The sequence below is a fragment of the Microtus pennsylvanicus genome, chromosome 7 (genome assembly GCF_037038515.1).
Source record: "Microtus pennsylvanicus isolate mMicPen1 chromosome 7, mMicPen1.hap1, whole genome shotgun sequence".
Lineage (NCBI taxonomy): Eukaryota > Metazoa > Chordata > Mammalia > Rodentia > Cricetidae > Microtus > Microtus pennsylvanicus.
In genome coordinates, this window is record NC_134585.1 from 110849128 (window position 1) to 110876831 (window position 27704).

At 44.4% G+C, this 27704-nt stretch overlaps 2 protein-coding genes, 1 non-coding gene and 1 pseudogene across 3 annotated transcripts; 1 reads left to right on the forward strand and 3 right to left on the reverse strand.

The window, feature by feature from the left end:
• Positions 1-802: 802 nt before the first annotated feature.
• On the reverse strand, positions 803-2023 carry LOC142854054 (large ribosomal subunit protein P1 pseudogene; annotated as a pseudogene).
• Ap4b1 (adaptor related protein complex 4 subunit beta 1) lies at positions 1592-15203 on the reverse strand. The gene is made up of 10 exons (XM_075981738.1): positions 14711-15203; positions 12390-12614; positions 11466-11596; positions 10994-11141; positions 9660-10156; positions 7527-7610; positions 6863-6966; positions 4218-4425; positions 3737-4018; positions 1592-3351 (listed from the first exon to the last, which is right to left on the reverse strand). Exons 1-10 carry the CDS (start codon positions 14821-14823, stop codon positions 2924-2926), a joined length of 2220 nt encoding a protein of 739 aa, XP_075837853.1. The 5' UTR covers positions 14824-15203; the 3' UTR covers positions 1592-2923.
• A 137-nt stretch (positions 15204-15340) lies between these two features.
• Positions 15341-26963, forward strand: Dclre1b (DNA cross-link repair 1B). Its single transcript, XM_075981739.1, has 4 exons — positions 15341-15806; positions 16490-16655; positions 17630-17812; positions 22890-26963. The coding sequence occupies exons 1-4, from the start codon at positions 15618-15620 to the stop codon at positions 23909-23911; spliced, it is 1560 nt and encodes a 519-aa protein (XP_075837854.1). The 5' UTR covers positions 15341-15617; the 3' UTR covers positions 23912-26963.
• On the reverse strand, positions 22006-22112 carry LOC142855235 (U6 spliceosomal RNA). The gene has a single exon (XR_012911490.1). It is a non-coding gene; the product is annotated as a U6 spliceosomal RNA (small nuclear RNA).
• Positions 26964-27704: the final 741 nt, after the last annotated feature.

Genomic DNA, 27704 nt, shown 5'->3' on the forward strand with positions numbered 1-27704 from the left:
CCCCCCCCCACATATATGCACAAAATAAATATTTTAAGAATACCATTAATTCCTTACAGCTATTCATTCAACAAATATTCACTAAGAAATATTATGGGGAATGTATTGTAGACATAAGGGTAACAAGACCTTCACTGCCCTTAGAATTATTCAGTTGGGAAAACTTGACAAGCAGTTCCCAAAACATAGGCTCTTCCTATTAAATAAGTCAATACTACCTACCATTCACTCTATGAAGAACCTCGTTGAGAGAAATCATGAGTGAAAAATTATCTGTTAAGATAATTTAACCAGGCATGATGGCATGAGTCTTTAATTCCAGCACTTAGGAGGCAGAGGCAAGAGGATCTCTGATGAGTTTGAGGCCACAATAGTCTACATAACAAGTTCCAGGCCAGCCAGGGCTTTGCATTAAGACCCTGTCTCAAAAACACAAAAACAAAGCCGACCATGCAATTTACATATCTAGACAGACATTCTTGAGCTAAGCTAGTTGGTGAAATGCTACCATAAGCCCGCAAAGGTGTGCCTTGAGCTCAGCTTGTTATGCTCTCTGCTTCCATAAGGAAAATGTCATACGAAACTCTTTACCAACTTCCTATGAGGATCCTGCACCTATCACTTCATGTCACCCTAAGAAATACATGCACATTTCTCTTACAAATTAAAATCTGGTGACAGGGCTGGAGAGATGGCTGAGTGGTCAAATAGGAGTGCACCAAATTTGAAGATACCCAGAACCCACAGGGTAAATTGTCCTCTGACCTCCGCACATGTACCATGGCACATGTGCACACACGCACTCACACACTATGACAAAGAAATGCTTCTCTTCATTCTGACTGCCAAATCATTTTTTTTTACAGGTTCATCTTTTTATTGGGCATGTTAACAAAATATTTAGTGTACAACACCAAAGCCCATGTCGTCACCAGAAGCCTCGAGTCTTCCTTCTTTTCTTCCACTTTCTTCTCCGCAGCAGGGGCAGCAGTAGTGGAGAAGGCAGGACCGCCTGCTGGTGCGGCTTCAGCCCCTACCTTGCATTTGAGACTCCCAGTGCTGACATTGGCGAGGCTCTTTGCAAACAAGCCAGCCCAGAAAGGTTCAACATTGATGCCAGCTTCACTGATGAGGGCATTGATCTTATCCTCCATGACCACCACCGTGCCATGGTGGAGGATGAGGGCAGAATAGATATAGGCAAGCTCAGAGGCGAAGGCCGCGGTGTGGACGGCTAGCACAGTGCTAGTCGCTGGAAGAAGTGAGGGCCTCACCCCAGTGTGGCCTCAGGTTCCTTGGAGAGACCGAGCACCACGGCAGCAGTTGAGGAAAAAGCCCAAATCGTTCATAAAGCCAAATCTGAGGCTAATGTCTCAGCTCTATCCTCTGTAAACATCTATTTCCCCACTCCAACACACTGGGATTAACTGGTATTTCATTCTCCCTTTCTGGACAGCTGAGTCTTAACACAGATTGCTGTTGCATCTACAGCATTAGTGATATCACTGTATAAAATACAGTCAAGCATAAATAAAATAAAAACTGAGCATAAACAATAAGAAAACAATGGCAATAGAGCTGCAACATAAAACCATTTTTAAGTTATTTATTTGGGGGGGCACATACACACATGGCACAGTGTATGAATGAAGGTCAGACAACAATCTTTGGGAGCCATTCTCTCCTTCTATCATTGGGTCCTGGGGATTGATCTCAGATCCTCAAGCTTGGAGATAGGTAGTTTACACACTAAGTCACCATGCCAGACAATTAAAATTTTTTTTTAATTTATTTGTTGAGTGGGAAATGGATTTGGTGTGTAAAATGAGAAAAGGTTAAAATAAATTAAAATTAAAAATTATTTACTGAATGTAGTGGAGCATACTTTGTCCCACAGCATATGTGTGGATGGATGTCTGAGAATAAACATGCGTTAGGTTGGTTCTCTCCTTCAACAATGTGGGCCAAGGGTATCAACTCAGGTTTGCAAGCTTGGTAGCAAGCACCTCACCTGCTGAGCCATCTCACCAGGACTCCTCTTTTTTTGCTGACAGTGTCTCTCTCAAAGCACCCTACTGGAGCTGACACTGACCTTGAACTTCTAATCCTCCTGCTTCCAGCTCCCGAGCACTGGGATTCCAGGCACCACCATACTCAACTTTATGTGTTGCTACAGCTCAAACTTGGGGTCTGTGCATGCTAATCGAGCACTCTACCACCTGAGCTTCCTCTCCGTTCCTGAGTGGCAGCTGTGACAGCTTGAGTACAGAGCCCTAATTAAGGCAGAGAGAGTCACACAAAACACCCTGAAAGACCCACAACTAAGAAAGACACACTGCGTGTTGAGACGTGAGAGCAAGGAACTGCTCTAGGCAAGAAACAGATGTTAAGGCCTGGGATGAAAGAGCACTCAGAGATTACAATAAACCAGTTTTTTGTTTTCTTCTTTGGTAAACCACTGTGTCAGAAGAGAGGCTGTTTCTGGAGTGGGGAGCCATGACACTGGAGAGGTACTTTAGACCACATTAAGGAGTTTTGGATCCTAACCTAAAAAGCAGCCTAGTAATATAAGAACAGTTTACTGAAGGAAAAAAAAAAAGACCCTCAAAAATGGTGACAGCTACCAATTTCCACAGGCACCAGGTATATTTAATAATTATAATCCCTAAAATATCAGAGAAACAACCCCATCCTATCCTTACCCTTACCAAGACTACTGTGTAACACTCTCCTTTAAAAATGGGATCAATCCCTGACAGGCTGGAAGGGAACAGGGAAGAGACTTAGGGTAAAAATTAGAGCCGGGATTCCCAGACTGCCCTCTCTCTTCTGCATCTGATACGTGGACTCACAGCAGCTCTGTAAGAAAGTGAAGGAACTCTGAAAGTGTTCATCTCACCCCAAGGCAGGCAGCGAGACAGTGTTAAGATTTTATGTCTCCGATGGTTCCAATCACAGTTTCTAACACAGACACAAACCCATGCAGTGTTTCAGTCCTTGCCACGCTCTGCTTCACAGAGGTCTGCATTTCTGAGTTCTCAGGCTTCAGCAACAGTTCAGTTAAGAAGAGACAGCCGGTGTCATCCTGAGCGCTGAGGTAGGCTTTCCAGGGCTTTGCTCCAGCCCTGCTCATGGCGATGGTCTGAATGTTCACTACTCTTAGAGCCATTTGGAGAGTGTCGGGCTGGACTTCTCCCTGCCAAGGAAACATCTGTTGATGAGCAACTTTGAGGCTAAGCCATGTTTTCTCAAAATACTCAGCAGTAAGCTGGAGATTGGGGACCAGCACGAGAGCTTCAGGATCAGGAGATTCTTGTATTCCTTCTTTGTTCTCTTCAGAAATCAAGTGACCTAAAACAATTAGAAGACTTTTATAAGAGATACTCTCAGCAACAATTTTACCTTACATTCCAAAATACCCAATGTGTTGCCAAGCACGGTGGGACCCACTTGTACTCCTTGTGCCTGGGGTGGGGGTGAAAGGGAAGCCTTGGGTACACACCCAGCTCAAGGCCATTGTAGCTCATAAACATCAAAAACAAAACACATATACAGTGTCTGTTGTCTTCAGATAAATGATTAAATAGCCAATGATGGACTCTCCTCATGCCCACAAAGAATTCAAATTCAGGCAAGCATCTGAAATTTAGCTACAGTATTTTACTTTCCACCAGTTCCCACAAGGGGTGGTGAAAAGTTTTACCATGACAAGATAGAAGGTAAACACTATTTTTACCTGGTGTGGCCAAAGATGCACTGGGAGGCAGCTCAAGGCGATGAGGCTCTCCCTTCTGGCATTTAGAGATAGTTGCCCAGTGGGCTTTGCCATACACTGGCACCAGTGTGTTGAAATCTGAAGCCCAGCTATTCACAGGTCGTTCTGGCTGATCCTCCAAAAGTCCCAGAGAAGGGTCAGACTTAGGACTACACAGGATCTGCTTAACTTTATCAATGCCAACTAACAGGAGGCGATAATAGAAGAGTCCTCGGTCTCGTACAGCCATATCCTTTTCTTCCTCTGAGAGAAAACAATGGATTGAGTTAAACAAACAGACACCCTACTCCCTCCAACCTTTGTGCCAACCATAAGAGGAGAAAAGCAAGAAACTTTAGAAAGTATCACCTCCTTTCCAAGCTCCAGACATGATTTCCCAGCAGAGCAGGCTGCGAGGACTTGTAGCTGAGTCTCAGCAGGAGCTCTGCTCTGGAAAACCTACCTATGCAGTAATGTAACAGCCGTCCCAGCATGTCCTGGCACTCCGCAGGGCGCAAGAGGAAAAGGCGCATTAGTGCAGCCAGTAGCTCCATCTTAACGGCAGGGAATGTCTCCGACTTCACATTTTCTACAAACTCCTCCAACACATAAGGAGCATTGGGGATTTTTTCCCCATGGACCCCAAGTAACCAAATAAGTGCCTGTTTCCCCTAGGAATGAGAAAATAATAGATGTTTAAAATGTGGCTGCCCAAACAAGGAAACAGAAGACAGCCGTGGGTTTAGCTTTTCCCCTAGTGCCAAGAGATAAACTATACTGTTTCATTGGTGTCAGTGTGCACTGTGCATCCTGCTCCACCACTTCTCGAAAATAAACAAGAATGAAATTCTAATGCAATGGGACTGGGGTTAGGGATGCAGTGCAGTTGACAAAATGCCGACAGAGCAGGCACAAGACCCCGAGTTTGATGCCCAGCATCAAAAAAACTGGGTGTGAGGTTAAAAAAACAAAAAGCCAGGCAGGGGTGGCCCATGCCTTTAATCCCAGCACTTAGGAGGCAGAGGCAGGTAGATCTGAGTTTGAGGCTACAGAGCCAGTTCCAGGATAGCCAGAGCTACACAGAGAAACCCTGTCAGTTGTGAGGATCACACCTATAACTCCTCACTGACGGAGGCAGGAGGATGAGAGTCCAAGGTCACAGTTAGCTACACAGTGAGTTTAATGACAACCTGGGCTATATGTGAGACACTAGAGACAAAGAGAACAACAACAAAATAACCTTTTGTAAGGCTATGCTGACTAAGCAATTAAAGCTTTCTTGGTTTGGGGCCTTTTGTCCAATTTAAGGTTTAATTGTAGGGATACTTTGTAATCTAACAAATAAAGCTTGTCTGAAGGTCAGAGTGTAGAGCTAAACCAATAGTCAGCCACACAGGACAGGCAGTAGTGGTACACACCTTTAATCCCAGCACTTGGGAGACAGAGAGGGACCGGATCTCTGTGAGTCAAGGCAACTCTGGGCTACATGAGATTGAATCTGTCTAAAAGAGAAACAGAGCTCACACAAAGGTGATCTCAGTAGTTGGGATCACACACCTTTAATCCCAGCACTAGGGAGGTGGAGACAGGAGCCATATGGCTGGGCAGAGAGAGGAATATAAGGCAGGAGGCGACAGGAGCTCAAATACATTCTGAAGATTAAGTCTGAGCATTCATAGAGATGGGTGCAGTCTGAGGTTTATAGAGACAGCGGCAGTCTGATAATTTGTACAGACAGGATCACTCTTTGGTCTGAGCATTGGTAGAGGTAAGAACTCTAGTGGCTGCCATTCTCCTTCTCTGATCCTTCAGCTTTAAGCCAATACCTGACTCCAGGTTTTTATTATTAGGAACAATTAGAATTCATGCTACATTTAATGTTTCTTTTGTTGTAGTTTTTGTTTATTTGGTTTTTTTGACTATGTAGCTCTGGCTGTTGTGGATTCAGTTTACAGACCAGACTGGTCACAAACTCAGAGATCCACTAGCCTCTGTTCCCAAGTGCTGGAACCAAAGGTGTGTACTGAGGTTTCATGTTTCAATAAAAACTACTCAAAGAATTTCTTGCAATCTTGTTATGAAAGTAGTTACTAACTTAGAAGATACACCAGAATCATCTGTCATGTTTCTTAAAAGCCTGTCTGTCTAGAACTCCCCACCCCTAGATATTTAACTCAGCAAACTTTGTGGGGAGGAAGGAAATAAATTTCTGTAAAAATCTCAAACAAAAAGTACCACACAGGCCAGACATGGTGAAGCACATCTTTAATGCCAGCACTCAGGAGGCAGGCAAGTCTAGTGTACACACCAAGGCCATACCAGCCAGGGCTATGTAAGTGTTAACAAACAAAAAAACTACCAACAACAAAAAATTCCATAGTCTAAATCTCTGGCTCATAATTATTCAAGAGGACAATGGTATCAAAGAATTTGTAATTAACACTACAGATAAGCTTCCTTTTTATAACTTTTGTGTTACTTATGTCCCCAAAATAACCTGAGATATAAGCAAGCTTGAGGTCCTACTTGGACATAGGATGGTAAAAAGAGTAACTGGCTTCCATTTCAGGGCTAGAGACTTTCTCAGTGGTAGAACTGTATACCTAGTGTGAGTCTGATACCCAGCATCACAAGACCAAACAGATACAGACTCCATTTTGTAGCATGAATAATAAAACCCAGAGACAAAAACTGGGGTTCAACCTGAAAACCAGAAAAGAAAGTCAGCCAGCCACTAGAGAAGTGCTACTTCTAGCAAGGCTGGGGGATTGAAAACTAAACAGATTAAGCCTCTCTGTGTCCCATTTTATATTCCCTCTAGTGCTGGGATTAAAGGGACTAAAGCCATCACCACCTGGGTTTGTTTCTGCACTGATCTTGTGGCCCAGGGCGGCCTTGAATTCAGAGATCCCTTTGACTCTGTCTCCCAAATCCTGGGATTAAAGTTGTGTGTCACCATGGCCTGACTTCTAGTGGCTTTAGTTTTGCCTCTGCTCTTCAGGCAGGATTTATTTATCAAAATACAAATACTACACCACTACACCATTTCATAAGACAGGTCCTATAACCCCTTCTGTGATTACAAGTGAAAAGAGAATTGCATTCTACCTCAGTGTCTTGAATGTTCTCCTCACAGCCGGGCAGGGCCTGACACACAGCTTCAGTACACTGAGGGCACAACCACACCAGGTCTCGGAAAGTCTGCACCACCACTACAGCAGAGGGGACACAAGAGCACAGGTTAGCGTCCATGCAGGAAAGAATCCTGAGAAGATGCGTGCGTTTGGATTAGATTTCTCACTGAACTTCGGGAAAACAGGGTGGAGGGGTAGTTATTAATTAATTGAGAAACAGAAAAGACACATGAATTTTACGCAAAGATAAATTTGACATGAAGATGAGGTGCTTAAATTGCACAATTTAAGAAGACACATGTGACTGGCACTTATAAAAGTCTGAGAATAAGGCCTTCCTTGCCTCACTCCAGCCCAGCATTGGAAGTTGGACGAAGAGAAAAGAGGGGTACAGCTAAGAGAGCTTCCTAGTGCCTTCATTATCCACAGAGCAGCCTTGTCGCTCCAGCAGCCAGAAGAGGCTACCCTGCTAATCTTCTCTGATGGCAACAGATAATGGACGTAAGGACATGGCTAAGTCGATATAATTGAAATTCAGTTAATAAGAAAAGATTTTTTTAAACAACTACTGTTAGCTAGCTACTTGGTTTTAAAAAAAAAAAAAGGAAAGAAAACGATCCTAGGAAGTCAGGCATTACCTGTAGTGATGTGCTCTTGTCGGAGCCCCAACAACTCTGTTAGAATCTGTACGCACTGGTCTGTGTAAGTCTTGGCAATGCTACCTACAGAGGACGGAAAGGTGAAATGCTAGCACATTATTCTAAAGCCATTTCCCATTAGTCAGAGGCGAACACAAGTTCAGAGGCTGCAGCAGGAGGACCACAAATTAGATGCTAGTCTGGACTACACAGCAAGACTCTGTTTTAAAAATGAAAAACAAACACTGGAGCACTAAACTGAGCTCCCAAGGTCCCAATGAGGAGCGGAAGGAGGGAGAAGATGAGCAAGGAAGTCAGGACCACGAGGGGTGCACCCACCCACTGAGACAGTGGGGCTGATCTATTGGGAGCGCACCAAGGCCAGCTGGACTATGACTGAAAAAGCATGGGATAAAACCGGACTCTCTGAACATGGCGAACAATGAGGGCTGATGAGAAGCCAAGGACAATGGTACGGGGTTTTGATCCTACTTCATGTTCTGGCTGTGTGGGAGCCTAGCCAGTTTGGATGTTCACCTTCCTAGACATGGATGGAAGGGGGAGGACTTTGGACTTTCCACAGGGCAGGGAACCCTGACTGCTCGTTGGACTGGAGAGGGAGGGGAAGAGGAGTGGGGGGAGGGGAGAAGGGTGGGAGGAGGGGGAGGGAAATGGGAGGCTGGGAGGAGGGGGAAACTTTTTTTTTCCTTTTCTCAATAAAAAACAAACAAACAAATAAATAAATAAATAAAAAATGAAAAACAAGGAAAAAAGACAAAGCTGTCTAAGATGGTTAATCTCTGTCAACTTGACTAGATTTATATCCATCATGGAAACACCACACCTATAGGTATGTCTCTAAGAGTGTTTCCACAAAAGTTTATCTGAAAAGAGGGGACCCATCCTGAATGTGGAAGGCACCATCATGTGGGTTGGGATCTCAGAATGAGTTAAGAGGAAGAAGTAAACTTTTTCTTCTCTACTTCCTGTATGAAAATGCAGTAAGACCAGCTGCCTCACACTCCTGTCATGTTGGACTGTATCCCCTCAGACTATAAGCCAACATAAACTCTTCTCTCCTCAACTAGCTTCATATCAGGTATTCGGGTCACAGGAACAAGAAAAATAACTAATATAATAACCAAAGACATCTTTAAAAGAAAATAAAATCACTAATCACAATGAAGTAAGACTAATTCTGCTGTGCTGGGAACTATGGTTAAAATAAATTCAGTTGTTTTCGACTGAGCAAAAGAAACCGTATGGAAAAGACAAAAGTTCCCAAGCACAAGGCTGAAAGCACATGGGAAGCAGTTTCTGGTCTGTTTCTTTGACACAGGGTCTTGCTGTAGTTCGTAGGGTGGTCTTGAACTTGTGATTCTCCTGCTTCGGTCTTGATGCTGGAATCACAGGCACATACCACATTTGACTGAGGCACCCTTCTGGATGCAACACACCGAATGGGAATATTACTGCTGGAGATACGTGAGAGCAATCTTTTAGTTTAAGAACCTTAGTGTCTTTTTTTTTGCCTCAGAAACTTTATTTCAAATATAGTGTTCCTCATCCTCACCTAGTTTTAGCCCTTTCAACGTTAGCTTGTCAGCTGTTTTCATTCTTTTAGCCTTTCAAGCAGTCAGAACATCTCTGAAACTAAGGGATTACTCTATGGTCTACACTTAGCACTATATACTGTAATACAGCCCATTACAGCAGAGGACTTTTAGTCAAAAGAGTTGGGTTCCATTCAGTTTGAAAAATAAAAGATCTTTTGGCCACTTAGTAACCTTTGTGTACCTAAGTTTCTTTGTCTTTAAAATACGCACTATTCTTGACTGCCTTACAAGACCATAAAATGATATATATAAAAGCATTTTGGATAGACGATAACATAAAGACAGTATAAATTTTAAGTATTGCTGTTTGACTTACATATATTGTCTGCCTTGAGAAACATCTGCCTTTATTTAAAACAAAACAACTCTTTTCCCTTGCATGTAATCACTGACCCAAAATATGACCCAAAATGCATGACACTTTGTCTCTGAAACAAGATTCATTTACTACTGTTCCTGACTACAGTCTTTAGCTGGATGACATGGGTCTCAAGAAAGCAAAGCACAGGTACTTTACCTATGGCAAAGATGGCAGCCTGTGCAAAGTCAGCAGACACATCAGTGCAGTATCCTCGGAGCTCTTCTAGCACCTGCTGCACGTTCTCGTCATTCACCAGCTCACACAGCACCTCCACCTTCTGAAGCTTGATGTAGTGGGGCTCCGAGTAGGAGCAGAAGAACTTTTTGTAGTGACCGCTAAAGTGACCTGGCAAACTATGCAAGACTTGGCGGACATGACAGAGAGCAGCGAAGCAGAGCTCACGACTCTCTGAAGAACAGGCAGCTAGCAGGGGTCCCTTGACTCGTACAAGCACATCCGTTTGTACATGGGGGAAGTTTTTTGCCAAGGTCAGAAAGAGTTTGGTGGCTCCCATCACCACACCTGTGCTGCTGCTCTTGAGATAGCTGTCCAACAAATTGAGAATATCAAACAGTTCCTCCTCGCTGCGGGGTTGGTAGCGGAGCAGAAAGTTCAATACTTCAGCCTGGCCCCATTGATCCAGTTTTGGCATTCTGTCCAAAATGAAAACAAAAGCATTATTTTAATAACAAATGGGATATTCTACATATGACTGCCATAAGCCAAGTAGAGGTTCATCGTAACAAAAGGGGGAGAGAATTCTTAAAACAGATATGCCATGATCAAATTCTTTTTACATTCTAAAACATAATCTTTACAGTCCACAACACAGGCACATTTGCTATACTTTTCCTAGGTCTATTTGTTTTTGTGTATGAGTATTTTGTCTACATTTAAGTGCACTGCATGCGACCCTCTAGGAGGTCAGAAGAGGGTGCTGGATCCCCTGAAACTGGAGTCACAGGCAGTTGTGAGTAAAAATGTGGATGGTGGGAATTGAACCTGGGTCCTCTGGAAGAGCAGTCAGTGCTCTTAGCTACTTAGCCATCTCTACAAGAGCCTAGATTTTCTAATTTTAAGATAAATGGCTTAGTTTCAGGGACATAATAGGTACTACAGAAGGAATTTATCTCCATAGCTTGTTTCTACAGTCTTTACATATCAAGACAAATACATCAGAAATTCTCCCAGTGAAATATGAGAAAATTAATAATTGCAGTAAACTTGAAGTTACTTCTGGGCTGGCAAATGGCTCAGTGGGTAAAAGCATTTGCTATGTAAGCCTAATGATTTGAGTTCTATTGGAACCCACATAAAAGTGGAAGAAGAGAATCAACGCCTCTGAGTTGTCTGACCTTCATACTTCTGCTGGAGCACATGTATACCCAAACCCACATCACCACCCCCATCATACACAATAATAAGACAATTTAATTCATCAATAAGATCATGCCATGATTCATATTTCAAAATAAAAAGAGCATCCAAACCTATTTAAGAGATGGTGGGCAATGGGCTTATTAATGACAACACCTCCTTCCTGTTTTAAAATTTCCTCTAGAGACCTCAGACAGTTCACAACCACAATTGGATCCTGGTCACGCAGGAGGCTGTATAACTCATTGACTAGAGCACCATCTGAAACAAAAACCAAAGATTACAAATAGAGAAAAACTTGAGTCATAGGGACAGTGGCTCTGGGCAGACAAAGCCACATCTCTGCCAAAACAAAAAACAAAACCAAAAGCAACGACAAATAACATCATTTTGGGTATCAGATAGGACATACAAATTGAGAAATTTCTTTTAAAGACTGAAAAGAGGAGCTGGAATAAAAACAAACATCTGATTTAGAGAGACATGCACACTGTCGTCTTCTACCAAGCCATATTTTTTTCTTCTTCTGAAATTATACACACCATAGAGGCACAAGTGAATACTGAGCAGGGCAGATGATCTTACCCACTTCAGAGTCTCCATGAAGATGATGCATCTTGGCACAGCCAAGGACTGCCACTCTTCTGACATAGGAAGCCTTATCCCGCAGACCATTAAGAATAGGCTGTTGGATATATTCCTGCACACCAGGCATCCTGAAATGCATTCTAGAGTCAGGCAGATCTTGAAATACCAGCTTTGACATATTTAAGTGTGATTTAATAATTCATATTTGAACGTCTATATGTCAGATCTCAAGGAATTGGAGAAAGCCTCTATCAAATTTAAAAAGCTATAATTTGATTTTTCTGTTTGGAATACTGCTTCAGAGGCAGCACAAATTGTTACAGTAATAGCTTATTAAACATCTTCTTTTTTTTTTTAAGCCGGGCGGTGGTGGCGCACGCCTTTAATCCCAGCACTCGGGAGGCAGAGGCAGGCGGATCTCTGTGAGTTCGAGACCAGCCTGGTCTACAGAGCTAGTTCCAGGACAGGCTCCAAAACCACAGAGAAACCCTGTCTCGAAAAAACCAAAAAAAAAAAAAAAACCATCTTTTTTTTTTTTTTTTTGGTTTTTCGAGACAGGGTTTCTCTGTAGCTTTAAGCCTATCCTGGAACTAGCTCTGTAGACCAGGCTGGCCTCAAGCTCACAGAGATTTGTCTGCCTCTGCCTCCCAAGTACTAGGATTAAAGGCATGCACCGCTAACACCTGGCCTTATTAAGCATCTTTAACTGAAACTCAGAACTATTTTACCAAGAAAACCACCTTTAAATAAAACCATGAGATACAGTTTAGAAGGTCAAAGTGATAGCTGAAAATCTGAGTTCGAGGAAGAACAGTACTTTCCTTAGTATTAGGGAGTATTAGGGACAGTAATGAGCTGTCCTCATTAAAAATCTGCTAATCCATCAGCCACTGAGGGCCAGGCAGGAGTAAAAGTGTTCACCTGAGGCTGCACATGCTCCGTAGAGCCAGTCCTCGCACCATTGGGTTGGGGTCGGAGCAGTCTTTGCATAGTGTATTGATAGCCAAGAGTGCCAGGTCTGGTTTCAAAGGTGCGTATGTGCCCATATACAGATAAACCAACTTTTTCTGAACAATATCTACAGTGGCACTGGCCTTCACCATTTCCATGAAAACATCAGACATGTCCAAGCCCTGAGTCATGTGCCTGTAAAACATAGAAAGAACAGAAAGAAGTAAAACACACAATCCCCAATCTGTAAGAGGAATTTTATTTATATATGTTGTTTGTCTAACTAAATTATGATCTCTCAGCGAGCTATAATTGTGTCTACCTTGTCTATTACAACACACAACTTCCTATTATGGGCCTGCAACTAAGGATTCGACACTTGAATCCTTAGTCCACTGCAAGGAAATGACACAGAGATGGTACATTCAACTTTATCATTCCAAAGATATGATAAGGGGACAACATCTTTCGAAGGTATAGGCTGGAGAGGGAGCTTCATGGTTAACTGGCATCTGGTTGCTCTTGCAAAAAAGCTGAGTTCAGGGGGCTGGAGAGATGGCTCAGCGGTTAAGAGCATTGCCTGCTCTACCAAAGGTCCTGAGTTCAATTCCCAGCAACCACGTGGTGGCTCACAACTATCTGTAATGGGGTCTGGTGCCCTCTTCTGGCCAGCAGGCATACACACATAATAAATAAATATTTAAAAAAAAGCTGAGGGCCGGGCGGTGGTGGCTCACGCCTTTAATCCCAGCACTTGGGAGGCAGAGGCAGGCGGATCTCTGTGAGTTCGAGACCAGCCTGGTCTACAAGAGCTAGTTCCAGGACAGGCTCCAAAACCACAGAGAAACCCTGTCTCGAAAAACCAAAAAAAATAAAAAAATAAAAAAATAAAAAAAAGCTGAGTTCAGTTCCCAGCACCCACATGGTAGCTTATAACTATCACAAGGGGATCTGAAGCCTTGTCAGGCACCAGGCATACACGCTGTACACTTACAATGCAGGAAACTTACTCATACACATAAAAGTAAAAATGGAAAGCTGGGCATGGTGACGCACAACTGTAATCTGAGCACGTGTTAGGCAGAGGCAGGTGGACCTCTGCGAGTCCGAGGGCAGCCTGGTCTACATAGTGAGTTCCCAGAACAGCCAAGGCTGTCTCAAAGCAAGATAAAACCAAACAGAGCGGGTGGCAGGTGTAGCCTCAGATGTTTAGAAATTTAAGATCAACTAAGGAGGCAGCCAAGAACATCACTGATTTAAAAACTCCAGTGTGAGTACTTGAACGGATGCACAGAACACAGACCAAGAAGATCCGCATCCACATGCTACTACGGAAGTCAGAAAACACTTCTCACAGAATGCTCTGGCTAAATGATCAGTTGGTTAGGCAAATGGGATTCAGCTAACATTACACGCTATAAGGCGTGGACAGGAAGTGAACCTTTATCCTTGGGTGACATGATACCAAGTTTGGACTTCATTCCACTGGCAGTTTCTAAGTGGAACCACACTACTACATAGGACCAGCTGAGACGTTTCTTAAAAATACAGTCCCTGGATTCCATCTCATCCTAATGAAATCAGAGTCAGTTCCAGGGTCACACTTCTTTAAAAAGCACCCCAGGGGACTTTTGTGCCCTACTAACATTTTTGAGCTATAGCTACAGATTAATTATATGTTCAAATGTATATAACCAAAAAGTCCCAAATGAAGGGAGGCGACAAGGCCACTTATTAATAAATTACCACAATAGGCTGTGCTTATGACAGCCTGAGCCAACACTACAGTCTCAATAACAAAGAGGGGATTTTTAGAATTTTTCAAACCACTAGTGTCGTCAAAGTTGACTATCATGTTTAGTAGGATGCCTGGTGACATTCATAACACAAATACAGGCAGAATAGCAGGTCTGACGAGGAGAAGAATGCTAGTTTTAATTTGGCCATATCTTTGAAGAACTATCCAGGTGGAAATGCCAAACAAGCAGAGGGATAAATAGGTCTGCATCTTAAATAATAATAATAATAATAAATGGAGAACTGTACTAGGTTAAGTTATGGCACCAGGGGTCAGCAGCATAACTGCTGAAGTCTGTGACGTGAAACCTCTCAGCTGGGGTAGGAAGACTGAAGTGACTGACAATCCAGAAATGCAATCTCAAGGCCAAAAGAGACAACTGCCGTGTTTGGAGGTTCATTTACTTTCTCAGAGTGGGTGCCGGAAGAGGATTAAAAGTAGGGCAGGGTGGGGAAGGTGGGGGTGGAAATTAGAATTCTAAGGTCGGTGATACCTAATAACTCGCTGGATGACATTCCGGTAGCGCAGCCTATCAGCCTGAATATGAGGGTTACACAGAGCCTTCTTCAGTTCCTTCACCACCTCCTCGGAGCCAAGGTATGGCATCTTCGCCAACAGTCACGGGGCCGTTTCCACAGACCCGTGGCGAATCCGTAGACTCCTTCTAGTCCCGATGTGGGAGCCTGAGTAGAGGAAATGTGGACAGGGAAAACCCTAAAGGCGAGGTGTCACTTGGCAGTGCCTTCCCCAGGGCGGAACACAAATGTCACCCCTCGAGCATCTGCCGAGCCCGGCCACGGCCCTTCAGGCGCCGACCGGAACCCCGCAGGCCGTTCGCTCTGCCCTCGGGTGTCCTCAACTATCTCTAGGCCCGGTTGGGCATTCGCTACCAAATCAACAAATGGCAGATCTATCGCATTCCTGCCCTCCAGTCCCAGCCGCCGAGGCCATCACTCAGTGCCCCAGCCAGCTTCCTGCGGAAATCCCGCCCCCTCGCCCTAGAACGCGCCGAGCGCCGAGCGCAGGCGGGACCGACCTGGGGGCGCCCCCCCTCCCCTGCACACACCTCTCGGCGCAGGCGCGCAGCTCGCCGTGCCTGGGCCGCGACCGACCATCGGCGATCGACTACTTGGGTCTGTCTCCTCGCCGCCGCGCGCACTTTGTCAAAGTGTGGGCCCTGGGTTCCCGCTCGCGGGTGTGAGTGATGCTCCCGGAGCTTCTTCCGCGTTGGGCTCTTCCACTTTGGCCGCCTTCTTTTGGCTCACTCTCGACTTCGTCCACTTCTGGGTTGCTTTTCCCTTGTCCTTGCGTCCGCATGTCATCGGCCACAATCGTGGAAGCCTCACGCGGGAGTGCTGTTCCTGCGAAGACCCCGCGAGTGGCTTTCCAACCCTGCCACCATGAACGGGGTCGTGATCCCCCAAACGCCCATTGCTGTGGACTTTTGGAGCCTGCGCCGTGCTAGTACCGCGCGGCTCTTCTTCTTATCCCACATGCACTCCGACCACACGGTGGGCTTGTCTAGCACTTGGGCACGGCCCCTCTACTGCTCCCCAATCACTGCCCATCTCCTCCACCGTCACCTACAGGTATTGGGGCTGGATTTGGCCTCTGAGACCTCTTTTAGGAATCTGGGTGGGGACTTACGATCTGTCACAGTTTGGAGATCACAGAGTGGGCGCCCTGAAGACTGAATTCTTACAAATGTGGGAGTTGATCCCAGAATAAAACTAGCCTCCAGCTAGCTAACTGAAGATTTTTAGTTGTAAATTTAGACAAGGAAATTATTCCTATCATTTCATAGACGCTAGGCCAGTGCCTCCCTGGTTTTCTTTAAGAATCCACCAGACTGAGGATGTAGCTCATTGCTAGAGCATTTGTTAAACATGTGCAAGACCCTAAGTTAGATCCCCAACACTGCCCATCCCCAGTAATTCATCTGTTGTGCTAGATAAAATCATATTATCTAACCACTCCTGTTCTTGTCTGATTTAGTAGGCATGGCCGGTATGAGCCCAGGCAGCCTGACTGGAATTTCCCCTGTTGGGATTATGATAGAAGAAAGTTTGAGAATCTATCTAGATTGTTTTCAGATTCTGAGTTTAAATCGATTCAAAAGGTGGGGAGCCAGAAGAAGGATAGATCTTTTGGGAACCCCTAATATAGCTTACATGAGAGTGTTTCAGGAGTCGGTCAGCTTTCCTTGATGTCTGTTAGTTCCTGATCCAGGAGAGGAGTCTGTGGTTAATAGGGTGACCAACTGTTTCCTCAGGTGTCTAAGCAGTGGATCCGAGCGCTGGAGGTTGGTGAGAGCCATGTATTGCCTCTCGACGAAATTGGGCAAGAAACCATGACTGTAACCCTTCTAGATGCCAACCACTGCCCTGGTTCTGTCATGTTTCTCTTTGAAGGATACTTTGGAACAATCCTCTACACAGGTGAGCCTCCCCCAAGATGTCCCTCTCTCCAGCTGTGTCATTTCTGAAGCTGCCTTCACCACGATTGGCCTTGTGGCTTCATCCCATATAGGCACAGTGACCCTTTCCAACTGATTTCCTATTCTTTGACCATCTAAACCTTGTTAAGAATATGCAGGTAGAGGCTGGAGAGATGGTTCAGAGGTTAAGAGTTCTGACTGCTCTTCCAGAGGTCCTGAGTTCAATTCCCAGCAACCACATGGTGGTTCACAACCATCTGTAATGGGGTCTGGTGCCCTCTTCTGGTCTGCAGCTATACAAAGAGACCAAAAGTTGTATACATAATAAATAAATCTTTTATTTAAAAAAAAAAGAATATGCAAATAAAAACACTAGAGCAGCCGGGCGGTGGTGGCGCACGCCTTTAATCCCAGCACTCGGGAGGCAGAGGCAGGCGGATCTCTGTGAGTTCGAGGCCAGCCTGGTCTACAAGAACTAGTTCCAGGACAGGCTCCAAAACCACAGAGAAACCCTGTCTCGAAAAAACAAAAAACACTAGAGCAGGCTAAGTGTAGTGGTGATACGTGGCTCTCATCCCGGCAGCCTCTGCCTCCCAGGTGCTGGGATTAAAGAGATAAGTGCCGCCACCACGCAACTGGAATCTGACTTTTTTGTTTGTTTCTGGTTTCTTTGTGTAAACCTGGAGCGAGCTGACCTGGAGCTAGCTCTCTTGCTTGTAGACCAGGCTGACCTTACAGAGATATACCTATCTCTGCCTCCTGAGTGCTGGGATTAAAGGCGTGTGCCACCACCACCCGGCATGGCATTCTTGCATAGGCAAAACCCCAATCTACATAATAAGTAAATCTTAAAAACAAACAAACAAACATAAAAATCCAGTAACTACTGCCCACCTGTTGCTGAAGGCGGGAGAGGCTTGCCTTCTATCCTTTGGTCTTCGCCCCCTTCTCCCACCTCCTATGTTGCGCTTCCAGGTGATTTTCGATATACACCATCCATGCTGAAGGAGCCTGCCTTGAGTCTGGGGAAACAAATTGATACTTTATATCTCGACAACACCAATTGCAATCCAGCCCTGGTTCTTCCTACCCGACAAGAAGCTACTCGGCAGATTGTCCAGCTCATTCGGCAGTTCCCGCAACATAACATAAAGATTGGTGAGTGGAAAAAAAAAAAAAAAAAGATTGGTGAGTGTTTCCCTTTTTCTCTTGTTCGTGCTTAGTGAACCTAAATTCCTTGAAGGTTCTCATTATTTTCAAGTCTTTGTGCAGGCCTCACCTTCCTGGTAAAACCTACTATGATAATCTAATTTAAAGTTGAACCTTTCAGCTGGCTTGGTGGCTTAGACCTTTAATCCCAGCACTTAGGAGGCAGAAGCAGCCTGGTGTACATAGTGAGTTCCAGTAAGAAAGACCCTGTCTAAAAAGCAAACAACAATTGAACCTTCCCACCATCGTTCTCAACCCTTCCCCCAGCTCTGTATGAACTCTAGGGTCTCACATGTGTTAGGCAAGTACTGTACCGTTGAACCCTCTTCTTTAAAATGTTTTTCTTCTTAGTGCTAAGATTACAAGCTAACACAGCCAGTTGGTATAGTGCCGGCATTGATCCCAGGCAATGGCCAGGCAAGCACTCTATCAACTGAACTAAGTCCTTAGCCCCAGACTTGCTCATTTTTATAGTACCTGTCACGTCCCGGTGTGTTCTGTACATATTTAAATACGCTGGTGCTTGTATCTCTGATAACGTACACACACACCAGTGTGAACTATAGCTCACTTTGAATCCCAGTACTTCAGAAGCAGAGACAGGCAGATTTCTGAGTTTGAGGCCGACTGGTCTGCAGAGTGAGTTCCGGGACAGCCAGGACTACACAGAGAAACCCTGTCTTTGCCGGGGGGTGGGGGGGGTGGGGGGGGTGGGGGGGTGGGGGGGGTGGGGGGGGGAAGAAAAGAAATTGTAGTGGCACTTTAAGTGTATTTTAATAAATAAAGCTACTTAAAGAGCTGAATAAAACAGCCTCACTGGTCAGCCTTACAGACCAGGCAGTGGTAACACACACCTTTAATCCCAGTAGTCACACTAGTTGCCATAGAAACCGGGTGGTGCATGACTTTTAATACCAGTGGTGCATGCCTTTAATCCCAGCCCGAGAGAGGAATATAAAACAGGAGGAGACAGCTCTCAGACACAGTCTCATTCTGACATTCCTGGAGGTAGGATCACCATTTCAGACTGAGGTCAAGATAAGAGCCAGTGGCTGGCTGTTTTGCTTTTTGGATCTTCAGATTGAACCCCAGTTTCTCTGAGTTTTTATTAATTGTGCTTCAAGAAACCTTTAAGAAGGCTGGAGGGACAGCTCAGTGATTAAGAGCACAGGCTACTCTTTCAGAGGACCCAGGGTCAATTCCCAGCACTCACGGGGCAGCTCACAACTACCTATAACTCCAGTTCCAGGGGATCCAATTTCTTATCTTACCTTTAAAGGCTTCTGCACACATGGTACACAGACAGACATACACTCAGGCTCACATACATACACATAGAATAAAGTAAATAGCCGGGTGGTGGTGGCGCATGCCTTTAATTCCAGCACTCGGGAGGCAGAGGCAGGCAGATCTCTGGGAGTTCGAGGCCAGCCTGGTCTACAAGAGCTAGTTCCAGGACAGGCACCAAAGCTACAGAGAAACCTTGTCTCGAAAAACAACAACAAAAAAAGAATAAAGTAAATAAATAGGTATTTTTTTTAAAAAAGAAAAGAAACCCCAAAAAGGTAAGAGAAAGCTTTGTGTGTCAGAGAGGCAGCAGGCAGTGCAACAGATACTTAGTAGACAAGGAAGCCGAAAGGCAAGAGGGGTGGAGTGGTATTAGCCATTTTGAATTGATTCTAAACTCAGTGAGGAGCTGTTGAATGATTCAAGTGAAAGAGAATCAGTATTTCGCTTGTCTCATAATATATATTCCATAGTTTCCACGTGTAGTCCTTTTAACTGTTGCTGTTTTTTCTGCTAGAATGTAGGTTCTACCATGACAAGGTTTGTTATTTCTTATGGCTATATCCTACGTGCCTACATATAATGAGAAAGAGGTAGTCAGTAAATATTTGCTATGAGTTAATAGGAAGGTTGGTGTGCTTTAAATCGGTGCATTGAGAAAACAGCTGTTTGGTTGTTCTGGTGACTCCCTAGTAGTACACGATATTTGGGGAACTTTTTTTTTTTTTTGGCTCGTTTTTTTTCAAGATAAGGTTTCTCTGTAGCTTTGGTGCCTATACTGGAACTAGCTCTTGCAGACCAGGCTGGCCTCGAACTCACAGAGATCCTTCCACCTGCCTCTGCCTCCCGAGTGTTGGGATTAAAGGCATGTGCCACCACCGTCTGGCCATTTTGGGGACTCTAAAAGTTGCTTTTTGAGAAATAGTTTATGAAAATCAACTTTAAAAAAAAACCTAGATTTTGTTCTAAATAACTTCTTTGGTTACTCCTAAAATTATAGGTCCTCAAAAAAGGAAAATGAATATCTCTTTTTTGGTTTTTCGAGACAGGGTTCCTCTGTGATGCTCTGGCTGTCCTGGAACTAGCTCTTGTTGACCAGGCTGACCTCAAACTCACAGAGATCCGCCGGCCTCGGCCCCTTTGCCTCCTGAGTGCTGGGATTAAAGGCCTGTGCCACCACTGCCCGGATGGAAAATGAATATATCTTAAAGCATATGCCCCAACTCTGAAAGGAGTTTCAAATGGCCTTAAATAAAAATAATGAAAAAGATTATATGCCTTCCACGGTAACTACCAAACTGATTGAGAAATATTCCCCACCCTCAGGATTACTTAACTATTCATGAAGAAATACTCTCTGACCATTCTTGAAGTATGACATGCAGAATTTTCTCAGAGAAATACAGCTGGTTAGGAGAATGCCTGTTGTAGAGCTTGATTAATTGTGCAAAAATATGATTAGTCCTGCAATGTGCCATATATACAGTAGGAGGTGGGGATATAAATCTGAATAAAATACGGTGTCTGGTGGTAAGGGCTTCCTGTCTATTAAGGAAGGACACAAAGTAGGAAAAAGATGTATAGAGAGCAGAAAATCTTTTGCTCAGAGGTAAATTTGGATCATAATCAAGGGTAGTGGATATACAACAAACTTTCTTCTAAGTTCATGGTTTAGTCGTGAGGCTGTAAAGTCTGAGGACAGTGGTTAAAAAGCCTCTCCTATATCTCTTACCATAGCCACTGCTAAAATTCACATCTGCGTTTCTTCTGTGTGCATACCTTTGGCCTTCCAGATGGAACTTCAATTTCCAGTTTCTCATTCAGGCATTTCATAGCTCTGTCATGTTTTGATCGTCATATTCTAATGATTAGAATTCATACTTTTCTACCTCACACTGCTCAACAGCCCCGCTTCATCTATAGCATGAGGTTCTAACTGTTTTTTGAGACAGGGTTTCTCTAGCTTTTAGAGCCTGGCCCGGAACTAGCTCTTGTAGACCAACCAGGCTGGCCTTGAACTCAGAGAGGCGCCTGCCTCAGCCTCCTAAGTGCTGGGATTAAAGGCGTGCTCCACTGCCACCAGTTCTGTTTCAGTACTTGGAAGGCTCACTAATAAATGACGTTGGTTGGGCTGGAGAGATGGCTCAGCCATTAAAGGCTAGGACAACCAAAAATAAATGACGTTGGCTTGTCTTTCTAGAGCCATAGCTCACTAATCATCTGCACTTTAGTAACACTGAGGTGGGTCCTCTTCAAATATTTTTCACTATACCCTTTCCTTGCTGGTTAACCCTGATCTATCCTTTAAGATATAGCTCAGTTTCCTTTGAGCCAGAACGGTCATCTTCCATTGATTTACCAAAATGACAAGCACAAAGGAGAAGAGGAAATTTACCTGATGTATAGTCTCTAAGCCTTTTGGAAAACATGGAGGTATTCCTTTGGCTGCATATATGTGAATGTTCAGGCAGGTGGATATTACTGACATCAAGAGACTGGGTTCTGTTTAAAAAGGAAGTGTTACAATTACTAGCATTACCCAGAATGCTCTTGGCATTGTTGTAAACAAGCAAGTTAAAGATAAGGTTCTTGCCAAGAGGACTTTGAGCATATGGAGCACTGTATGGAGTGAAAGGGCATATAGAACAGGTGAAGGAAAATGGTCAGAAAAGTAAAGGCCAAAGAGGAAGCCCCCTGGATTCAACTGCAGTGCCCACCTGTGCTGCCCAGAGAAGCACTCTGCATGGGAACCCATGGGAAGGAGCCCGTGTTGATCTGTGAGTTCATGGCTTAATAGAGATAGGTAATAAACAAATCGGCTCTAGATCGTACAAGCAAGGTTTTTGTTGTTTTTTTTTAAAATAGAATGCTTCAAGAATTTATATGTCACCCTTGTGCAGAGGCCGTGCTAATCTTCTCTGTATCATTCCAATTTTAGTATACGTGCTGCCAAAGTGAGCACAAGTGAGTTTTGTTTTGTTTTGAATTAAATGGAAGAGTTCGAGACCAGCCTGGTCTACAGAGCTAGTTCCAGGACAGGCTCCAAAACCACAGAGAAACCCTGTCTCGAAAAACCAAAAAAACCAAAAAAAAAAAAAAAAAAAAAAGAATTAAATGGAAGTGTGCTGTTTTCTCCCCCAAAGAAATACTTAAAATTTCCATCATCTACCAAAGAAATGGACCTGGCTCAATTGTCATTTGTCAACTTTTATAGACGCTTTTCCTAATTTCATCAGCTTCCGTGCCTTTATAACACCGTATGCCTGTGTGGGTCGTTGCCTTTCTTTACATTGTGTCTGAGTCTGCAGGTGGATGGTACTCCTGGAAAGCTTAAACCTTCTTAATCTGTTCTCACAGTACCTGGTGCTTGGTAGGCACTTTCTTTTGTTGAACTGAAAGAGTAAATGGATTTTGTGTGCTCCATCCCCGCATTTGCTAATTTTTTTTTTTTCGAGACAAGGTTTCTCTGTGTAGCAGTTCTGGCTATCCTGGTACTCACTTCGTAGACTAGGCTGACTTTGAACTCAGAGATCTACCTGCTTCTCGAGTGCTGGGATTAAAGGCGTGTGCCACCACCGCCCTGCCTGCATCTGCTATATATCCTAAATGCATTTCCTTCTTGATACACTTCCTAGATTACCGTATAGATTTTGCGTATTTTTGCTCAGCATCTGGTAGATCAGGAGTCTTTAATGCCTTCATTGTCTTCTCTTCCCCCTGCCCCTTGAACGTAATTTAGGGCTCTATAGCCTAGGGAAAGAATCACTGTTGGAGCAACTCGCCCTCGAGTTTCGGACCTGGGTGGTGTTGAATCCTCGACGCCTGGAGTTGGTGCAGCTGCTGGGCCTCGCGGATGTGTTCACGGTTGAGGAAAAAGCTGGGCGCATCCATGCTGTAGACCATACGGAGATCTGCCATTCTGCCATGCTTCAGTGGAACCAGACTCACCCTACCATTGCTATTCTTCCCACAAGCCGGCCAATACGGAGCCCTCATCCAGGCATCTACACCGTCCCTTACTCGGACCATTCGTCTTACTCTGAGCTGCGGGCTTTCGTTGCGGCTCTGCGGCCCTGCCAGGTGGTGCCCATTGTCCGTCAGCAGCCTTGCGGAGAGTTCTTTGAGGACAGCTTGAGTCCCAGGCTCTCTGTACCCCTGATTCCACACTCGGTGCAGCAGTACATGTGTTCCTCCCCTAGGAAAACAAACGAGCAGTGGCAGTTAGAAAGGAGACTGAAGAGGCCAAGAATCCAGGGTGTTGTGTTTGAATCCCCTGAGGAAAAAGCTGATCAGGCGAAAGTTGACAGAGACTCAAAGAAGCACAAGAAAGAAAACCTCTCTCCCTGGCCCCGGGACCCTGAGAAGCTCTGCCTGCACCCTCTGCAAGCCAGGAAGCAGTTGTTCCCAGACTTCTCCAGGAAAGAGTGTGAAGAGCCTGTCCTTCTTTGTGACTCCAAGAAGATGGCGACTTTGGAATTTTCAGTGCAATTACAGCCTATAGATGAGTTTATCTCTGCAGAAACCAGGGAGGAAATTGGCTTAGGGTCCCCCTCGATACCTAGGGGAGGCAATGGCTCACCGGCTCGAGGGAACCAAAGAGGCTCTCCCCTGTCTCACATTAGCAAAGACACTCGTCCAGCTGCCGAGTCCAGGGGCCTGGCGCTAAAATACCTTCTTACTCCAGTGAATTTCTTTCGAGCCGGCTTCTCTTCTAGGAACTTTGACCAGCTAGTGGAAAAGTACCAGAAGAGTGCAGGGTAGCAGTCCTGACGGATCACTGCGGTGTTGAACAGTGGATGGTGGCCGGCCAGCGGCGAAAGTTGGGTATCTTCCTTTCCAGAGTCCTGTTGCTCACCCTGGAGTGACTCTTTAGAAGCTTGTGATGGAGTCGTGGTGCCTATGAAACCCTTAGCTTTATAGCTGATAATTATTATTTATATTAGTTTTATTATATTTAACATCTTTATTATAAAATATCCAGTGTTCATAAGCACATTAAAAGTTCTTAGTCCCATAGCTACTTAATCTGTTCAACTTGGTTTAACCCAGTTTTTCTTAAACTTTTATCAACATGCAGAGGGTTTTTTGTTGTTGTTTGTTTTTGTTTTTTAGTGGAAAAGGTAGAATCTGAATCAAAAATGAACCAGGTTTGTTACATGTGTCATATTCCTCAAGTCCCCTTCATTCTATTCCTAGATAAAAAGTTGTTAGGTTATTCATTTTCAAATTGTAAACCACGGTGCTGGAGAATAAAGTGGTAGCTTGGGCAGCATGTTCTAATTCTGAGTGTCACGGACTTGCTGTGGCCCTATCCAGGTAACTTCCTGTATGTGCCTCAGGGAGGGAACAGGAAACCATGAAGAGGTCTTGAAACTGTCGAGAAAACAACACCTTCCTCTTTCATGAAGGCCGTTAGTAACTGTCACGAGAAATCCACCTGGAACAGAGCCATTTGGGGGTTAGGGACCTGGACCAGAATAAACTTGACATTAAGGCTTAGAATATGTCCGAGCTACTGGATACCTGGAGATACAACTTTGTTAAAGCTATAAAAGATAAATATGCTGGCAGCTATTCCTCTGATTGTTCACATAGCTGGGATCCACCACCAGAAGCAGTCTGAGTGAGGAAGCCAGAGTGCAGAGCTTGTTTGTTTTAGTATCCAGTGGAGAGACCAAGGAGCCCGCTGGCTGGAATGGGTCAGAGTGTGCAGTTTACCCTGTCCCGCCCGTAACCTAACAAAATGCCAAGTCTGTAAGCAAGGCAGCCGATAGCACAGCCCCGAGGAATGTGCTCAGGGAGGGCGCACGCGAGGAATTGGGCATAGGAGTAAAAGCAGCTTCAGCATGGATCCTTGAGCCTTAATAATGAAGATGGCGTTCTCTTAGCCTTGGGAAGGAGAAGTGAAATGTAGAGAGCAAAGTAAGGCTTTGCTCGTGACCACACTATACCTGCTGTTCTTGTCAGTGACCTTCCCATAACCTCTAAGGGCCCCACAGGAGCTGCAGCAGGTGAGGTATGTGGTACAGCAGGAAACCTGGACATCATCTGGGCTGGAATCCAGGGCACCTGGCAAATCGTTTAAATAGAGGAGCCTTACTCAGCTGTAAAGTGGGGGCTGCGATGCCTATCTCCCATGATTGCTATGTAGATTAGATTATTGGTGAAATTCCCTAGCTCTGTCTCTGGGACATGACAGTATGTCAGATATTGGTCTTTGTAGCTAAAGGTATAGCACTGGTAAGATGTGTGTTTAGCAAGCTAAAATCCTGGGTTCTATCCTGAGTGCCACCAATAATAATAATAATAGTAACAAAGTCTTGTTTCTCTTTAGTCTTCAAAACAATTCTCTGCTAGTTCCAGTACAGGCGCCAAAGTTACCAAGAAACCCTGTCTCAAACAAACAAACAAACAAACAAAAAACCCTCTAAAAATACAAAGTAAGCCGGGTGGTGGTGTATGCCTTTAATCACAGAAGAAGCAGGTGGATCTCTTGAACCAGCCCTCCCCCCAAAAATACAAAATAAACTGTCTTCCATGTAAACTGATGAGTCCTTTTCTGGTCTTTCTGAGGATTTAAATATGTTAAATGTATGCATTTCTGAATTAAAATAATTTTTTTTAATGTAAAGGGTGTTGGAGAGATGGTCCAATGGTTAAGAGCTCTCACTGTGCTCCTGAGAACCTAGATTCAGTCCCCAGCACTCACATAGGGTGGGTCATAACCACCTGAAGTAACTCAGGTTCGGGGGAGTTTGATGCTCTCTGACCTCCATAAACAACTGCACATAAACTCGTGCAGCCTCACACAAAACACAAATAAAAATAATTTTTAAAAAGACTTTAAAGGGTCCAGTGAGATGACTCAGTGGATAAAGGCACTTGCCACACAAACTGGTGAACTGGGTTCAACCCCCAGAACCTACATAAAAGTGGAAAAGGAGAATTGAGCCTGTAAAGTTATCCTCCAGCTGACTGGCATGCATGCTCATACACAAACAATAGTTAAGGGCGGGGTGGGGGACTGAGAACAATACTGTGTATGGCTTTAAATGCTGTGCTTTTCTTAAATGGGATTCAAAATGCCAAAATATAAAAAGCCTATTTTGCTGGGCGATGGTGGTACATGCCTATAATTGCAGCACTCGGGAGGCAAAGGCAGGCGGATCCCTGTAAGTTCGAGTTCGAGGCCAGCTTGGTCTACAAGAGCTAGTTCAAGGACAGACTCCAAAAGCTGCAGAGAAACCCTGTCTCGGAAAACAAAACAAAAAAAAGCCTATTTTAATAGGGTCATGTCATGTGGATATATGTTAATAAACCGTTTTCAACCTAAATTATTAGAAATTATAACAAATTATTCAACATTTGCATACTTTTGAAAAAATCTTTAGATAATTTATTTTCTGTGTAAGTGTTTTGTTTTGTAAATGTTATGTGGACTGCATGTGTGCCTGGTGCCCGTGGAAGTCAGGCTAGAGTGTTGAATTCCTGGAATTGGATTTATGGATGGTTATGGGTTACCCTATGGGTGCTGGAAACTGGACACGGGGGTCCTCTCCAAGAGCAACAAATGTTAACTGCTGAGCCGTTTCTCCAGCGCCTTTACACTGTTCTTAATTAGGAATATTACAATGAACTTTTCTCCTGGCAGTGCTGGGGATCAAACTCGGGGCATTGAACATGCTAGGCCGATGCTCTGCCAGGGAGCCACATTTCCAGCCCTCAAGGAACATACTTGTGTATGCATCTATCTTGGCATGTTAATTTATAGCCTTACAGTAAATCATTAAAGAATTATTGTTTTCTGTTCTTGATATAGATTACGACAAACTGCCCGCCAGGAATGTCTCCATTATTTCTGCAGAAGATGATAGCAAGGTCAGATGCAATCACTAGAATGACACATTAGCAGGTGCCAGTTCCTCTTGTGTTGCTGATTAATGTTTAGTAGCAATAGTGTACTAACACTTCGTGCTGCCCTTCCCCCACAGGTGGCTGGAAGAGATAAACCTGGCTCTAGCATCAGGGCTCCCGTATTGCTGTTATCTTCTAGTAGCAAGGAGCCTGCCTGCTTTCGGCACATGCTGTGTCATACGTGTTCCTTGAAGCGTTTCTGTGAACGTAGCTCAGAGCAGAAGGAAAGGCTTTGAGGAATTTAGCATTTGGCGGTATGTTTGTGCTTTAGTAATGAGAAGACCCCATCCCGTTTTTCTGGATAAAAATCTCCAACATCATAGAGATGGGCAGTTGCTTTGATTTCGCAGAACTCTTACGTAGTAACACGGTCCCATTTGTCTGTAAGTCACCAATTAAAATGACCTTATTTTTAGAATCTAAGCATGACACTCCCCACCCCCAAAATATGACAGTCTTTCAATTAGGTTGAAAGGTGCCTGGGGGAAAATTCCCTAGAGATTCATTAGTGACTTGTTTCGTGATCAGTGGAGATCTTGTATTTTTCCACAGGCTCAAGTCCCTTTATAGGGCAAAGGAGGGGATCTTCCTGGCAGGCTTTGTGGGACCATCTCTCACTACTGACCCAGATTGCCCTTCA

What these genes read in the sequence shown, in the direction of transcription:
- Dclre1b (XM_075981739.1), top strand. Translation starts at nt 15,618, where the DNA reads ATGAACGGGGTCGTGATCCCCCAAACGCCCATTGCTGTGGACTTTTGG. An exon ending in TCCTCCACCGTCACCTACAG is followed by an intron (nt 15,807 to 16,489) that starts GTATTGGGGCTG and finishes CTGTTTCCTCAG; the next exon opens with GTGTCTAAGCAGTGGATCCG. An exon ending in TGGAACAATCCTCTACACAG is followed by an intron (nt 16,656 to 17,629) that starts GTGAGCCTCCCC and finishes TTGCGCTTCCAG; the next exon opens with GTGATTTTCGATATACACCA.
- Ap4b1 (XM_075981738.1), bottom strand. Translation starts at nt 14,823, where the DNA reads ATGCCATACCTTGGCTCCGAGGAGGTGGTGAAGGAACTGAAGAAGGCT. An exon ending in AGAACATTCAAGACACTGAG is followed by an intron (nt 4,426 to 6,862) that starts GTAGAATGCAAT and finishes TCTCATTCCTAG; the next exon opens with GGGAAACAGGCACTTATTTG. An exon ending in GCTGTTACATTACTGCATAG is followed by an intron (nt 4,019 to 4,217) that starts GTAGGTTTTCCA and finishes GTTTTCTCTCAG; the next exon opens with AGGAAGAAAAGGATATGGCT.